Here is a 17860-nt window from a genome sequence, read left to right as displayed (position 1 = left end):
CTAGCCACTGTGCGCTGTTGCTAGGAGACGGCGACGTGCGGCCTTGCCTCGTGGCCACCGCGGCGTAGCTTCGGGCTACGTCCCCTGCGTGGCTCCGTTGCCTAGCCACTGTGCGCCGTTGCTAGGAGACGGCGACTTGCGGCCTTGCCTCATGGCCACCGCGGCGTAGCTTCGGGCTACGACCACTGACCCCTGCGTGGCGCCGTTGCCTAGCCACTGTGCCGTTGCTAGGAGACGGCGACGTGCGGCCTTGCCTCGTGGCCACCGCGGCGTAGCTTCGGGCTACGTCCCCTGCGTGGCGGCGTTGCCTAGCCACTGTGCGCCGTTGCTAGGAGACGGCGACGTGCGGCCTTGCCTCATGGCCACCGCGGCGTAGCTTCGGGCTACGTCCCCTGCGTGGCGGCGTTGCCTAGCCACTGTGCGCCGTTGCTAGGAGACTGCGACGTGCGGCCTTGCCTCATGGCCACCGCGGCGTAGCTTCGGGCTACGTCCCCTGCGTGGCGGCGTTGCCTAGCCACGGTGCGCTGTTGCTAGGAGACGGCGACGTGCGGCCTTGCCTCGTGGCCACCGCGGCGTAACTTCGGGCTACGTCCCCTGCGTGGCGGCGTTGCCTAGCCACTGTGCGCCGTTGCTAGGAGACGGCGACGTGCGGCCTTGCCTCATGGCCACCGCGGCGTAGCTTCGGGCTACGACCACTGACCCCTGCGTGGCGGCGTTGCCTAGCCACTGTGCGCCGTTGCTAGGAGACGGCGACGTGCGGCCTTGCCTCGTGGCCACCGCGGCAAGCCATTGTTTTACAGAAACCGTCGCTGGTGCTCTCGGGGGCGGCCGCCGCTTGACCTGCGTCCGGGCCGGCTTCCTCCTGCCCCTGCGGCATGGACTGGAGGGGGCTTTTGCTTTTGGGGGTCTTCCTGACTTTAACCCACTATTCCTCGAGTCAACCAGATGAAAACGACCCCTGGTTTATAACACAAATGCTTAACGAGCATAACAAATTGCGCTCCGAAGTGAAGCCAACGGCGGCGAATATGCTTTACATGGTAAGCGAGGCGAACTGCCATGCACAGCACTGTAGCACAGACCACATGCATGGCGCCCACCTCTCGGGGTCAGCATCCATGCAAACCTATTGACCCCCGCTGGCCTTCCTGGCCAGGACTGGCATCAAGCCGGTGCCACGAGTATGCAGAGTGGCAGATAAGGTGTGCAATGCACGAATAACACTATTACATGGGATGGGGCAGCTGGATGCACTAGCATATGCAAATATAGTAGCATAAGCATTGTACTGAAACACAGAGACTCCAGGGAATGCACCTTTGCCAAATATCACAGACTTTTAAGTAGTGACGCCATAATGTGGGCATTATCTTCCCAGGTTTAGCTGATGTAAATATTTATTACGTTTGTGGTTTGATTTCATGTGCTTTCAAATTTTGTTTTATAGTAATATCTTCAAAAGAACAATTACTACATCATAAACTAGCATGATATAAATTGTCATTGAAGCATGTTGAGCAATACGAGTATGGCTTCAGTTTACTTTCCCCATCCTGAATGGAATATTACAGTAGCACCATGCACAGTAATGTGAGCCTAAACAAACATCCCTTGGGCTTTAAACCATAGTACATTTTTTACAGAGCATGCATCCTATCAATGTCAAATTGATGCTATTATAATGTCTGACACAAAGCAATGTTGAAATGTTTCAGACCCCTGGGCGAACTACTCTGCTGGCCTAAGCTTCAACTTTCACATGAACGTGTGAGCGAGAGCTGCCAAAGACTTTGATCAGGCCAGCCTGGAGCAAAGGGTTTGGTGCGCCCTACAAATCAATAAGCAAACATCTATAAACAAACTGTTCTCTATCCTTGACAAGGTGTGTGTGGGACGCAGGATATGACATATCAATTCGGGGAAGTCCTGCAAAATAGTGGAGGGTTGGCCACCCTACATTTAACTTGGAGGATGTTATGTTTCCCTCTTCACATACCTCTCAAATCACTCATATTTAGAGAGTGTCACCTGCCTTTGATCTATTTTCACCCTCCCAGCACACCACTGTCATTCATAGACTACAATGGGCTTTTATCGCTAGGCGAGCTTTCACCAACCTTCAAAAGTGCATTCATTCCCATTGACTTCAATGTGGTACCTGCCAAGAACACCAGATTTTGGCTGCCTTGGAGAGCCAATAGGTTGAGGGTTATGCCCTCAGGAGTATCATTAAAAATTACAGCAGTGGGGGACTGAACTACTTGAAAATCAGTTGTCTTGGGGTGATTTAGTTTTCTCCACGTCAACAAATGTGATGTGTGAAATATTTTTATTTACTCTAACCCACTGACCGTATTATGAGTAACCTTCCAAACCACCAGTTATTGGCATTGGCAAAATGCAAATCAGTCTGTACTGCCCCATTGGGAGCAATCCAGCTACTACTGCTAAGATACGTCCACTCTGCACGGGAACACATCCCCAGACATGCTTCAGCCTTGTTGGGCCGCATCAGTGAGCCAATAAGACTGAAACATGGCTGGTTGAGTGTGGTCTTGTGCAGAAGGGATGTGATCTAGCAGTTCAGGTTGGACTGCCCTTTTTGGGATGTGACCAACTCTGAGTTGCATATGGTATTTCCCCTTCTGTAATGAGATGGCAAGCTGAAAACAATGGTCTGAAGGTTGCCCACTGTCATCCAAGATAAGAGACTAATACTTTTCTTAGGGATACCAGACACTTTTTACATATCTTATAATCAATTGGGAAATTACCTGAATACTGTTGGCCTTTACTTAATATGTTGTAAGTTTATTTATGTCTGTGCCCCATGATGATGGAAAACCTGCAGCTGAATGGCTTTTATTGAAGCATGCATTTGTTGGAGTTGAACATTTTTTCGCTTTAGAACACTTGAAGATTATTTTGTAGAACCATTTTTTTCATATTTGGCAGAGCTTGTCGCTGAGGTTGGAGCAGTCTTTGCAGAGAGCTCTCCACCTAGCGTTTTCAGTTCCACTTCACTCCAGTCCGCTTTCTACTGCCTTTGCTACTGTTGTAGGAGGACCTACAAATACTGCTGGGAGATCCTCCCCGTCGGCGGCCGGAGGGGCGACGATGGGGAGCGACCCTGCGGCTGAGGCGGTCGGTGCATTCGCAATCCCGGAGGATGCAGCATCACGAAAAAACAGCGCCATTTCAAAAAGCCAGGCGAAGTCATCTACGAACGCAGAGCCTCTGGAAGGACAATCTGGTAAAACCCGCAACAACAAAGAGGACGCTGAAATCCCACTTACCGGCCAGGGGCCCCGACCACCGTGGCGGGGGAGTCTCTTCAGCTTCTCCTGACGGACGCCCAGGTTGCAAGGCTGTCGGGCGTGTGAGGCACCGCCGCCTCGTGGCCTGGGGTGAGGGGCCCGAAAGGGCAGAGCGGAGCTGCAAGCATGGAGGAATCGGTGTGTTGCCACTCCAGACTCAGAGGTGGTGTACGAATGCGAGTCTGGGGACAGCGAAAGGGAGCATCGGAGTGCCAGCGACTTATCGCGGGACACAACCCTGAAGGAGGTGATCCTTACCCCAGAACAGCCACAAAAGATAATCAATCCAGCCAAGGAGGGCGCAGTCTTTGCTAAAGCAATCCAGGGGGACAGGCAAGAGAGTGTAAAATCACTTCCAAGCGCCCGGATGCCAGGGCGAATAAACTCACACACAGGCGTTTGAATAAGTATAAAAAGCCACAAATGTCTTCAATAAAAAAATTCTTCCAAAAGACGCCGATATGTATCCCCGCAAATTACGTGACAAATAATCTTGGTAAGAGAAACCACGATCATCTTGAAGAGCTCTCGGACGCGGAGATCCTTGACGCTTTAAGGGCTTGAAGAGCTCTCGGACGCGGAGATCCTTGAAGCTTTAAGGGAACCAACACTAGCACTAAAAGTGAGGAAAATGGGGCTCTCCGTCGGTGCAAAACAAACTTGTGTGGAACTAACTACTATGAGGCAAAGGCAAATATTTAAAAAAAACAAATCCAACGGGGCCTGCAATCTCCCCAAGTAATGTTCAGAAGAGACTGAAATTAACAAAAACACAAACTTAACTGAGCCGCCCTTGAGGATAACCACGGCAACAGAATCAAATGAGGGCGCAGTGCCGCAGAAGTCAACAGATGGTGAGTCCCAGGCATCTTGCAGCTCAAGCAAGGAGAACTGGGCATCAAAGAGTGACACAGTGGCGGAAGAACAAGTTACCAATGAACACCATCAACCAGGGCCGGAGCCTCTTAAGCGGACTGAAATTGAAACACCACAAAGACAAAGAAAGGAAAAACTTGCAGAGGAACCTATAATGAAACCACTCAAGAGCATCCCAACCATACCAAAACTTTACTCACCGACAAGGGCAAATGTGCAGGATGCCTCCACTGGTTCGTCGCACAGGCGTCAGAGTTATGGAGAGGTAATGGCCAATGATGCCCAAGGACACTCCAACAAAAAAAAAAACGCTATGACCACGATAATGTCCGCAATCACGATAGCGTTGAACCCCTTCTGCAAACTCTGAGACTATCAATGAAAGCTTGAAAGATCAGACGACATTGATAGTCATGATGCATACAAAACTAATTTCTAGAAGGATACATTGGAGCTGCAGCACAGAATAAACAAAGCATTGCCAGAGACAGAACGCCGGTTAAACCCGCAAGTGGTGAAGCAACCAGCCCGATCAGAACTATCAGAAGCAATGCAGTGCAAGACTTGCAAGAAATGGGGCGGGTTGCACAATCAACGCAAACGGAGCACATAAACCAAAAAAGCTGTCTCGAGATAGGACCAGAACTGAACCATTTTTAGCATCTTAAACTCTCATAACAACAAGGAGGGAGGAAAGCCTACCCTACCGGAGGTTTTCTTCTTCAAAGCCAGCTCTCCAAAGAAAGGTGGCACATTGGCAATGACCCAGAAGGAAGGTGGAACCGGGCGCAAGGTTGAGACGGCAGAAGACCGGCAAAGAGTATCGACAAAGGGACAAAGGAAAACCAGTAAATCGGGCTCGATTCATAAAGAAGTTCTACTGAAATTAGCCAAAAAAAAAGATCTCAGTCCGACTCTCATAATGGAACAAAACATCAAATCGAGTACAGTAATGGAAAAATTCAAATAGAGAGTACAAAGAACATCCAAATAGAAAAGAGAGATCAACAGACCTACTGGTACACCACCATCAAGTAACAACTGCTATCCTGAAACTAGAAAAAACACACAAAAACCGGGAGAAGATGGTGCTGAATAGGAGGCCAGTAAGAAACATCTTTAGCTCGACCGTTACACTAAAAAGCTTGAGAGCTGACGACTATGTGAGGGTGCAACCGTACCATAGAGGGTCGATGGCAAAGGCTTACATTCACATAAAGGCTACGGCCATGCCTCACTCGATCAGCAAGGCTCTGGAGGAACTCTCTCAAGATGGATTTCTCCTGTCAATTCTAGCCGACATCGATCATAAGTTAGCCAGAGGAGATGGCAACTCAAGGCACGCCCCAAAATTTACATCAACTTGCTACAGATCATAAACGGAGGGTCTATCTAGCTCCCAGAGACTACCAAGGCACAAGGCAAAGCGTCAAGAGCAAAGTGCTAAAGAAACGATCAATCCATCAGAGCCAAGTAGTCAAAGAATCATAGAGGGGAGAAATAGATATGATGTACTAAAAGAACTCACCACCTCAAAAGTAGGTGGGAGTCCTAAAAAGAGAGAAGAAAGAGTCTCATAGACGTCAATAACCCCCCAGGTCTCAACCTACTCGGTCAACACCTGCTACGAAGAAGCAGCAGCCATCCAAAACAGAATCAGCCCTCCCTCGGATGAAGCAATTATGGGCTTGGCTACCAAAAACCATATCAGCGTATGCCAAGAAATAGCAGCCAGACATCCACAGCGAGCTGCTTCGGCGACGGTGAGGCAAAAGGAGCAAACACTCACTTTCAACCTTGTGTATGGGATCATGGAACACGCGAGGCTATCACCATCTATTGGAAAAGGGTGATGTAAACTTGGGCCAGTTTGATATTCTAGCTTTACAAGAAATATGGCTGACGGAAAAACCAAATCTAGATGGCTTCTAGATCGAATTTTCTCCCGCAAAAAAGAGTGAATTGGGCCTACCATCAGCAGGGATTCTTTTAGCGATTCGATCAGGAAGCGGAGTCAGCATTCAAAACATGTTGTCGTCATCCCTACACCATCTGGCAATATTGACCAAATGGACTATGCTGAATGAAAACACCAAGGTGACAGCTGAGCTATCAGTAGCAATAATTGCTGTATACTGGAACCCAAGGAGTATCTCAAATGAAGACGTTCTAAAGAAGATAGAAAAATCATTAGACCACCTATTAATTGACTTAAGTAGGGCACATCATATGCTCCCCAATAGGGGCTACTCAACAACAACCTAAAACACCAGCCGAAAAAAGAGCTGCGAGTTGGCAGGAGTTAATGACCTCCCGTGGCTGCTATGACTTTGATAAGGCCTTTCTAAATCGTAATCGTTTGCCTTCTTGGGAAAGAGACACTTCTAGTGCCACCATCGATTATATTTTCGCTACAGATAACATTCTAAGCCTTGCTACCACTTCTGAAATTGTTAAAACAAGAGCAAGTGACCACACACTTCTCAAGGCCATCTGGGAATTTCCAAACCGCAAACAACATTACTGTTAATCTCAAATTGAGCCGAGTGGCCAAGGAAACCGACTCAAATTAACAGCGGAAAGAATAAAAACTCTGAACCTAAACTATCGTAAAGAAGGGCAACGTAAAGGCACAGTGACAGCAACAATCCCAGATTACCAGCCACTACTAAGCCCATTTAAAATAAAGACCACAAAGAAAAAGACAGCAGGGTTGGATCTTAAAAACCATCAATATGACAAGAGCCTAGTCGCAAAAAGAGTCCTAGCCAGAAGGCCAATAAGAACTGCTAAAAAAACAAATAGGCGACAGCCCTAAAGGATGCAAGTCAGGCAATAAAAGATTACAAGACGTGGCTGAGAAATCATCATATCTCCATGTACCAAAAAGATGCGGAGGAGATGTTAAAGAAACTAGGAAGTAAAAACACTGGAGAATTTCGGTCGCTTATTAAACAATCTGGGGCGCATACCACCCCGTCACAAGCAAACTGCGTGAGTGAAGACGCTTGGATCGCGCACTTCTCAGCCCTCTTTAAAGACTCAGACGGGAAGGTGGAAACAGAAGTGAAAGAAAACAACTCGGAATGGTATAACCTTTCGGACGAAGAGGACATTAAATCAATCATAAGGAAACTAAAAACCTCACGCGCACCAGGCCCCGATGGCGTTGCCAACATGGACCTCAAATCATTCCCAGACGAGTGGGCGCCCTTCATCAGTAAAGTTTTTGAAAACTGCTGCAGTTAAATCAGTGCTGGCCTCATGGACTTCATCCGTGGTGGTACCCAATTTCAAAAAGGAAAATAGAGCAGATCCATCTAATTACAGACCGATAGCGCTCCTGGATTGTATAGGGAAAGTCTTTGGCATGCTATTACTTAAGAAAATTCAGGCATGGATAAAGTCTGCTCCATTATATGACCCTTTCCAAGTTGGCTTCCAGAAGAACGCAGGGACTTCAATAAACATCAAGATCCTTAGCCTCCTGAAGAGTAAATCACTAGAAGGGTCCTCTAACAGCCTTCATAGACCTAACTCAGGCCTTTGATAAGGTGGAAAGATCCCTGTTGTGGAATAAACTGTCAGCAGCAAATTGCCCAAGGAACATCATGGACCCGATAATAGCACTTTATTCAAAGACATCGATGCGGATAAAGTTAAATGGAAAAGGTCTGTTAGCGGAAAGCATTGCACTCATAAGGGGTGTAAAACAGGGATGCCCCTTAGCGCCGGCTCTGTTCACGGCATTTATCGGAGGTTACAAAGAATCTACAGAAGTGATCAGGGCTTTCCCCGCTAAAGTTGGGGGTACACAAGTACCTAGAATCCTCTATACTGATGACATCACTGTGATCGACCAGACTCCGATAGGCCTCAAACGCCAAATAGTAAACCTGGTGGAGTACATCAACAAAAACAAACTCCAAATCAATATAGGAAAAACAAAAATGATTATGGGCAAAAAGAACAAGTGCGCCACAACAGCCTCATGGCCTCTGGAAAACTCTCTGATAGAAATAGTCCCAAAGTTCAAATACTTGGGGGTCATGCTGGACAACACCAAACAGGAAACAAGCATGCAAAGTTTCATCTGATCGAAGGCGCGCACCATGCCACACAAGCAAGAATGCTGGACAACAAGTTTCGGTGTTTTTCACTGTTACCGGTATTAAAATACTACAAATCAAAGGTCATCCCTTGCCTGACATAGGGTGTGGAGGCTATGCCTCTGTTGCCAGACAAAATGTGGCCGAAAATTGAAGCTTTCTTCTGGAGGTCCCTGCTCTCGGTCCCAAAATCAACTACCAACTACCAGCAATAAGAAAAGAACTAGGGCTGATTTCATTAAAAGCCGTTGTGGAAAACAACATCATGTCCCTCTACAGAAAAATCTTCTTGCCAGAATCACCAACTTTGTACGACTTGTTGGTGACTGAAATCAAAACAGGGGGCTCAAAGACTCTAGCAACATGGGCGACAAAGAAAAAGGAACAACTAAAATATATCGCCTGTTCGCAAGAGGACCTGCTTACAAATCCCCTGAAAATAAAGAGGAAGCTGGAGGCACTGGATTGGATCACTACCTTAGAGATGACAGAAAAGAACAAACTTCTGAGTCACCTACCTCCTCTACAGTGAAAATACAACGATCCTGGAGAAATGTATAAAAAATATCCTAGCAGACCTCTGAGACAGCTCTTCATTAAAGCAAGACTAAACTTGTTACCAACGAATGAAATTTTGTTCATCAGAGGCAGCAGCTCATCTAACTCCTGCAGATTGGGCAAAGAGGAGGAGGTAGAATCGGTTCGACACCAACTAACATCCTGCCCTGCGTTGAAAATGCTGAGAAAGGCTTACTTGTCAACTGTCCTGGAAGCTTCATCTCTACGCGAAGAGGGGACCTGGTGGCCACGGCTAATTAGCAGACATAAAACATCTTGGGCAATCGTCACGTCGAAAATTTTGCAGCACGCCTTCATTCTGATAGAGCAAGGCAAAGAAAAAGGCTAAGCAAATGACAAAAAAAGGAGAATGCAAGCACACAAAGAACCAAATGGTTCTTGTTTTACAAGAAAAAGAGGAAAAGGGTCTTTTCAACTTTGTTAAAACCAAACAGTTTTTGGTAAATACAATAAAATAAAAATATTTAGCGAAGTGTTACTTCCGTATCTCTGGAACATCAATGGGATCAACTGCTGCACCTGCCTATGCAAATACCTTAATACATTACATTGAGACCACACATATACTGGATACAGATATCTGGAAACCCATTATCTATACCTGGTTTCATAATATTGATGATAAAGAAAAACGGAATTACTTTTTTGATCTACCTGCACAAAATTGATTCAAAACTCCATTTACTATGAGTATTTGATGTCACCCGTTCTTTTAGTGAATGAAGCTTCATCGCAAACATTTACTATTCGCCTTCAGATAAAACAGCATTTTGAGAGCCAACAGTTTCAATCTATATAGAATTAAACCACATTTACATTATAGTTAGTTTCTTAGATTGACTCTGATTAGATGAGGATGACTTTGCAAGGCTGTTGGAAATTATGTCGAAGACGTTTGAAGACCGTGGCTGCCACCTCTCTGGCTCCACCTCCTTCCACTACCACCCTGGCTCCTCTGCTGTCTACCACCTCTCTGGCCCCTCAGTCACCTCTGCCCTACGCCTCTCCTCTGGCTCCCTTCTCACCTTCGTCCCCTATCTCTCTGGCTCCATTGCCAGCTACCTGGCGCCCTTGCCATCCACTACCTCTTTGGCTTCTCTGCCCCCTCCTCCCTTTTCCTCTCAGACTGCACTGCCATTTCTGATGGGTACCTCTCTTCCCTGTACTCCTCCACGGAAGGCTTTCAAAAGTGCAACCTGCTCCACATTGCTACTCTCGCTCTGCTGTCAAACACTCCTCTGACATCTGCCACCTCCTTGAACTCCTTGACCTAGATGTACTCGCTCTTACCGAGACATGGTTTACGGCCAGCTCTTCCATGAGTTTTGACACACTTCTCCCTTAGGGCTACAAGAGCCTCTCCAAGCCCAGGCCCTACCGGATTGCAGGCGGAGTAGCTCTGAGCTTTCCTGAGTGGATTCCTGCCTCCATCATCACCACTCAAACCTAAACCTCCTTTGAATGCCTGGTCTGCAAGCTCTCTATCTCTCCTGGCTTCTCTCTGACCATGCTCACTTTCTACAGGCCACCTGGTCAGGATACACCCTTTCTCTCTGAATGGGCTGACGTCACTTCTCTCCTCCCAACTTTTCCTTGGGATGTCAACATCCCGAGACTCCTCTGGGTCTTTGGCAACCTATGCCAATCTATGTCCCTTTCCATTTTACCCTCTGGTCTGACTCACTTTGTTGGGCACACCTTGGATGCTCTCATCTTTCCAGACACCCCCCCCTCTCGCTTCTCTCTCCTGTACTGACTACTCTCTTTTTTTCTTCTCACTTGAAGCCCTTTGTCCCCTTGGCAAAGGCCCACTCAGCATTGCCACCTTCCTTCACGGTCATTCGACCTATGAAGTGAGTATCAGTGGCCATTTTTGCCTCCACTTTCTCTCCACCACCTACTCCTGCGGCTGACTCCCGTTCTGACACAACCCTTTCCAACCTTCACCTTTCTATCTCTAACACTCTGGACATCTTTGCCTCTGTCATGAGAATCTGCATGAAGCCTGCCAAATAGTGCAACTCTTGGTACGACTCCGATCTGGCTCCTCTGAAAGGCAAGTGCAGAGCAGCTGAACGGAAATGGGGAGCTTCGGATGTACCATTTGACAAACTAGCTTGCCGCCTACTCCAAAGGCAATACTGACTACATCTTCTTCAAAAAGAGGGTCCATATTCGGGCATGCATCGGTGTGGCTTCGAACAACACTGCCAGCACTTTCCAGAATCTGTTTGTAGCTGGCTAAACCTATTGCAGTATCCTCCTCCTCTTCTACACCTACCCAGGCCCTGGCCACTCATTTCACCACTAAAACATAAGACATCTTGTCCGCACTCTCTGCCTCTTCTCCTCTCTCGCCCTCTGCCTCTCTTAGGCCTTCCTTGGCCTCCTCTCCTTCTCACCTCCCTCTCTCCCGTGACACCTGATGATGTTTCCAGACAAGTCCAGATTATGAAAGTCTCATCCAAACAGGTGACCCTCCGCTCCAGAACCATTAAGAAAAACATTGGCTCTCTCGCTCCAGCCTTGGCCGATTTATGCAATCACTCTTTTGTCACTGGAGTTTGTCCTCCCCTCTCAAGCACTCCCTTGTGCACCTCAGCTGTTGACACTGTGAACCACAACATCCCGATCACTTGTCTCCGCAATACCCTGGGTATCACAGATCAGGCTCTAGCGTGACTGTCCTCTTGTACTGGTCTTCCCATGTTCAACTTGGGACATTCCTCTCCACCACCTCACTCTCCACATGTGGTGTTCCGCAGGGCTCTATACTCTTCCCGCTGGCTTTTCAATGTCTACCTGACCCCTTTGGCCTGTATGGTATGTGGATGACACGCAGCTCTCTTTCTGGCTAACCTCTGCCTCCTTCTCGCTCATCCCTGACTGTCTATCCACTATTCAGGTATGGTGCAGCTCTAATGATCTCTGCCTTAATGCCAGTAAGAATGAGATCCTTCTCGTTGGGACCCCTGCTCCCGCTTTACCCCTCACAAGCTGACCGGGCTCTCAGGGCCCTCTGCCCTCACCCTCTTGTGAGGCAAAAAATCTTGGGGTCATCTTCGACTCTACACTCTCCTTCTCGCCACACATCACAAACCTTGCCAGAAAGGCCCATTTCCAGCTGCACCTTCTTAGAGGTGTTCTCCCTTTTTTCTCACCTACCTCCAGAAGCTCACTGTCTCCAGAACCCTGGTTCTCTCTGTGCTGGACTACTGCAACAGACTCTACTCTTCCCCCTCAATAATTCATCCAGAACAGGACTGTGAGACTTATGCTTGGCCTCAGGCCCAGACACTGCATATGTCCGGTTCTGAAATCCCTCCACTGACTCAGGATGGCTGCAAGGATCAAATTCAAGACCCTCTGCGTCATCCACAAGGCTTTTTGGGGTCGAGGCCCTCGCCATCTCCAACTCTCTCTTCCTAAGTACCGTCCTACTAGAGCCCTCCGCACATCTATTTCGAATTATCTGCAGGTAAGTTACTTCTCCAAGCAGAGATTGGGGGTAGATCTCTCTCCTCTGCAGGTGCCTCCCTCTGGAACGGCCTCCCTGCCCCTCTCCGTCTTGAGCCGGATTGCCTTAAGACCTTCCATTTCTCCTCCTTTCTCTCTTGTGCCAGTATCATTTGTTGTTGTGCCTGTTGTTGAGTGGGTTGGTTCAGTGCTTGCTGTGTGTTGGGCATCACGTGTGTTTGCTGTTGTAGCTGTGTTTGTGGCATGGTACATTGCTGTCCCATCTGTACCTGACCCGTTTGTTGTGCGTCTTGTTGGTAGTAGTTGTTTGGTCCCCCTTGGTAGCCCTGTTGTCCCTGTTCTCCCCATCCTGGTTGCGCCGGCCGTGCTCTGCATGTGCATGTTACATGACCTACCAACCCACATGTCCAGCAGGTGGGTGGTTCCCGTGCTTACCATGGGAATCCTCCCGTGCTATCCAAACATCCTTGCTGTCCATATTGTGAATATCCTCGAAACCCACCCACCCGGCTGGTGTGCTGATGGTCCAAACCCCCTCCACCCGTTGAAACCTCCTCTTCCTCTGTAGTTGTTCGTGTAACCGTTGCCCATTGTCGTGTATCTCACTCACATGGGTTGTGCATATTGTTGTTGTGCTGTGTATGGTGGGGCAATTGCTGTGTTATGGTGGGTAGTTGTTGCTGTTGTGTGGTTGGTGGTTGTTGTGCGAGTGGTTGTACCAGTGGGACAGGGCTGGTTATGAGCGCTCCCTCTAGGGCATATTTTGACCGTTTTTTCTGAACCAATTTTGCCTCATCTGTCTTCCTGTCTTCCTCCTTCTCCTTCATCTTCTCTTGCCATAATCTACAATGGTGCACTATGGTTAATTGTATCTCTGGCCATGCCTTTGCTTCCATCCCCACCAACTTTTTCAATTGCCCCTGCACGGGTTCTGGGCGCCTCTGTATCAGTATGTGATAAAATATAGTTAGCGCTTTGTCCCACGTTTCCAAGCGCCACCTCTCCTGAATCTCTTGGATGTAATTAACAGGATCCTCGTCCTCACACATTTTGCGTGACGTAAATGCCCCTATGTCTGATGTGTCAGGATACTGTACCCTCAATGCCTGCCACACTGCGTGTCTGAAATTTGCAAATGGCGACCCGTCGTGTGAGGTGTCACTTATTGTTACCCTAGGAAATCCCACCCTCTTCCAAATGTCATCTGCAGCGTCACCCAGAATGGATATCAAAAGCCCCTTGACATCACCAACCGATAGTCTGTGCCCTGCTGTCAATATTTCCATTTCGTATATCCATTTCCCCGCCCCTCCACTTAATGAGGGTAGCCTGCATTTGATATTCTCCTTGTCTGTATGTTTCCATGGTACATATTGTGGCCTTGTCCCACCCCTCTCCAATAATGGCATCTGCATGTATTCTACCATTTCCTCTGGTGTGCGCTTATACTGTGTTGTCTGTACGTCCAATGTGTCATCCTCCATGTTGGACAAATCGTCAAAAAGCTCTGAGGTTGGTGCACGCTGCGTGTCACCTGTTCACCTGTGCTCCCCGCGATGGTGGGAATGGCCCTTGTTGTGCGCTATTGTCGGTCCTTCCCTCCTGCGGCCTGGTAGGTCTCCAAGTCTGTTGACATATGGTGTGTGTGTGTGTGTGTGTGTGTGTGTGTGTGTGTGTGTGTGTGTGTGTGGGGCTGACGATGCCACTGTTTATAGTGTCCCTTCCCTCTGTGTGGTTGCACTTCCCTGTCCGACTGTGTTCCCTTCTCGTGTTCTGCATTCCCATGATGACCCAGTACCTATACGTGTAATTTAGAGATGCCTGAGCCCCTCCCCGCTGTCATTGCTCTGTCCCCCGCATGATCCTCCCTCCTCCTTGTCACTGCAGAACCCCCCTGAGAATGTGAGTTACATGCGTGGGCGCGGATATCGCACGGTTACCGTTTCCAAGTCTATGTCCACACACTTACCTGTATCTGCGGTACCCGCCCCTACCTGCGGTGTTGTCACCACTTTGCTACCACGCATATTTGACTTACTCCTCGAGTCCCTATCGGTTTCCTTTTGTGCTCGTTCTCCTGACCGTTCATCCTTATTTTCCATCTCCGCCCTTACCCTGCATAGCTCCTTCATTGTGGTGTCACTCACTTCGCCCAGGACCTTCACGTCTCTATCCTTTGTACTCACCTCTCCACTACCCCTTGCTAGTATGCTGTCTATTATCCTGCCCTCTTCGTACTTAGGCGTGCTAACTGACAATCTTTTTCTTCCACAGTGTAATTTCCTGGTCAATCTCTTCCCTTTCTTCCTCTCTTCTCCTATTATCCCGCTATTCCATGTGTGCTGCCCTTTCTGCGATACCCTGTACGCGTGCCTCCTCCCGCTCCCTTTCTTCTACCCCTTGCTGCTCAAGTTCCATCCTCGCTCCTTTTTCCCTCTCCAGCTGCACCTGTCTCTCCAGTTCCTTTAGCGCAAGCTTCTTAGTGAGTATACTTTGTGTTTTCTTTAATTCAGCTGTCTTTTCCTCTAGCTCTTCTCCTTCCTCTTTCGTGGAGTTCCCTTCTTCCCTGTTACTTACCTCACCCTCCCTCTGCTTTCGTCCTACTTCCGCTCTGTCTATTGCCTGTATCACCTCCTCTTCCTTCCCCGTGACCGCCCCCTGCAGTTTTAACGTCACCTGTGCTGCTATCCATTCATCTGGCCCTATACCTGCTAATTCAAGCTGCGCTTTCTTTATGCCATCAGCATTCACCTGTGTTCCTTCTGTACCTGCCGTGCCCCCTGCTAGTAACGCTTTTCGGTAGTGCTTTTCCGGAGCATATAGTGGTGGGTTGTATGTAGGGTTCGAGTATCCTTCTGCTGCTGCCAACTCTCGGGGCTTGGCTGCTTCCTTCAATTCTCTTATTGGGTATAACCCTTCATTCTCTGCCTCACTCCCCTCAGTGCTGTCTGCGACACCGCTGGGAGGGGCCTGAGGCATAATGCACCCCTCACCCATGCTCGCCTCTTCTTTCTTTACTTCTTGCATACTCATCATCCTTGGGCTATATCCCTGAAACATCCTCCAGAGGTTGAAAACCTCTAAATGGTTTGCCAATTTCTTCCCCTTGTGTGTGTATTGTATGCTAACAGGAAATGCTGTGTTTCCTTGCAGAAGCTAGCATGAGGCGGCCAGGCTATCCTTATTTTTTGGTCTGTACCTTTAGTCCATTCTATACTGTACTTTACTATTTTGTCTCTGTGCGGTGGCAGTGTTATAGAAATGTATTGGAGTGGTGTCGTTAACGTGTGGTACCCATGGTGGGTTCCTGTCTCATAATACGACATTTTTTTAAATTTAAATTATATACCACCGTTACCTGGCTCCTAGTTGGGGACTTCTGACTATCCGCTGTCAGTAGGAAGGAAAAAATGTGTGTTAACACTCTCTCAATTACTTCAACACCTAGTTCTGTTTTGTCGTGCACTGGGCTGTCGTCTTCCGACACGCCCCTCTGCGTTCTTGGGGCCCCCTCCGACCCGTTGGCGTGCGTAGTCCCCTGCAACTTCACACCCTGCGTCGTGTGCTCTTGGGCCGCCCCACCCTTTCAGGGTTGCCGCTGCTCGATGCGCCTGTGTTGTTGTTCAAGCCCCCCCTCTCCTCTATTGCCTTACAGCCTGTGCTGCATATGCTTGTACTGCCCCTCCCATACGGATGATACCGCTACTCGGCACACCCCCCAGGAGGTCGTGCCGGCGTTCTCCGTGAACGGCCGCCTGCTCACCTGCACCCCCTCCTAGCCGCTTGCTGCAGCTCCAATCTCCATTAAAAAAACGCAATGTTCTATGCAAACCTTATGGGTGACGTCACCAGCTAACAAAACGTAATATGTATACACAGTTTGAACATGTAATGCACACCACTTTTCACATAAGAAAACAAACCCCACAATCCCAACAGCTGTCCTCCCACTACGCCTGGAGTGGAGTATCCATCAATCAATTTTCTTAATATAGTTAGTCTGCACACGCTGCGTCGACTTGCGTGTGATACGCTCCCTCACTAGGGGAATCGGCCAACTATCTTCCACAATATGAGAGCGACTCTACCTCCTCCTGCTGGAATACGTCATCTATTCACCGAGCTAAAACACTCAATTAATAGGAGTCCTCATCTACTCATCGAACTACAACGCCGACTCATAGGAATACCACACCCCCATACATGTGTTTGTTATCTAGACCAATCAGCGCGGCACTCTGTCCAACATGTAGGGACTCGTCGCCCCACCCAGCATGCTCATAAACACAAGAAGGGACTACCTCCGCTCGGTTCCCTGCTACACTCACGTGCCGATCAACACTGATGCACCAAATTTTAACGACAATGTAAAACCGCCAGCCACCCTATTTACAATTCCTACCCCCACCCCGCACATCATGGCATTGCTCGTTGTGTGGTCCATACTCACATTAGGCTCACGTCTGCCGGTGCCGCTCGGCTGCCTGCACCCTTCCCTATCAGCTCGCCACTTCCCCATGTCAGGACAGCTCCCGACGGCCAATCTCCGGATTGCGCAGTCCAGTTGTCTGCAGTTCCGCAATGATCCTGCAGTCCTCCAAGGGGGGCAACAGCGGAGGGGGCCACGTCGCCGGGCCACCTTACCACAGACGATTTTGCTGGGGCCTCCAATGTGTTAGGGTCATTTCTGGTGGTTGGCAGAGCCGTACCCGGGGTCCGCGGACCTCCAGCTCTTGGAAGGCCGTAACTCCTTCCGCGTCCCAAGGAAGTAGAGGGGCCACACAAGAGCAATTAATTGCTGTTTATTACAAGAAAACAGACCGGGACAGGTACATGGAGCGTAGGTTCCAAGCAACTTCTCATCGTAGTCGGGCTCGCAGGCCCCTTTTGTATCTGAGTGACGTAACGATGTGCATCATCTGCGAAAACTCGTCCCCAGACCTACCGCCAGTCCAGGTTGGTTCCCCGAGTGGTAGGTTCAGTATAGGACCGTATTGTAAAAAGTTTTATTGGTAGGGTAGAGGTCAGGTGGTACGCTTGGTTCGTCCCTAAAAATTGTTACTTCTAGAAGGATACATGGAGAGGGTTAGTGATTGGTTGTGTTTCAATGTCGTCAGTGATTAGCCCCCGTGTCCTTATTGGTCCATCAGCGAGCCCCCAAGCCTGGGACCATCGTCGTTCCCAGCCCGCGATGTACCTGGTGTTTGCAACAATGTATGACTATGGGCCTCATTACGAGTCTGGCGGTAGCAGTGCCGGAAAAACCGGCAGGCTGCCGACGGACTGGTAATACCATTCTGCCTCTGTGATAGCCAGAATCACCGGGGCATTACAACCCAAGTGACCCGGTAATTCTGGAGGTGGAATTCTGTAAATCCCAATTCCCATGGGAGATGTTTCCGTCTATGACAGAGCCGGTGTTTCCATGTCCGCCTGCAGGCGGGTGGTGTTACTCCTGCCAGGTCAGACCTGGTGGGAGTGACACTTCCCGCCTGCAGGACT

The 17860-nt window shown here is 48.9% G+C and overlaps 1 protein-coding gene across 1 annotated transcript in view; it reads left to right on the top strand.

Moving 5' to 3' along the window:
- The first annotated feature begins 579 nt into the window (after positions 1-579).
- The window catches only part of LOC138481610 (GLIPR1-like protein 1), a 1920818-nt gene continuing 1903537 nt past the window's right edge, over positions 580-17860 (top strand). The window contains exon 1 of the mRNA XM_069613805.1: positions 580-1040. Within this exon, the coding sequence (XP_069469906.1) occupies positions 876-1040 (165 nt within the window). The 5' untranslated portion in view covers positions 580-875. The remainder of the gene's footprint in view (positions 1041-17860) is intronic.

Source organism: Ambystoma mexicanum, chromosome 5p, assembly GCF_040938575.1.
Source record: "Ambystoma mexicanum isolate Mex_15411 chromosome 5p, UKY_AmexF1_1, whole genome shotgun sequence".
NCBI classification, from domain to species: domain Eukaryota; kingdom Metazoa; phylum Chordata; class Amphibia; order Caudata; family Ambystomatidae; genus Ambystoma; species Ambystoma mexicanum.
This window is presented reverse-complemented; position numbering and strand designations above follow the sequence as displayed.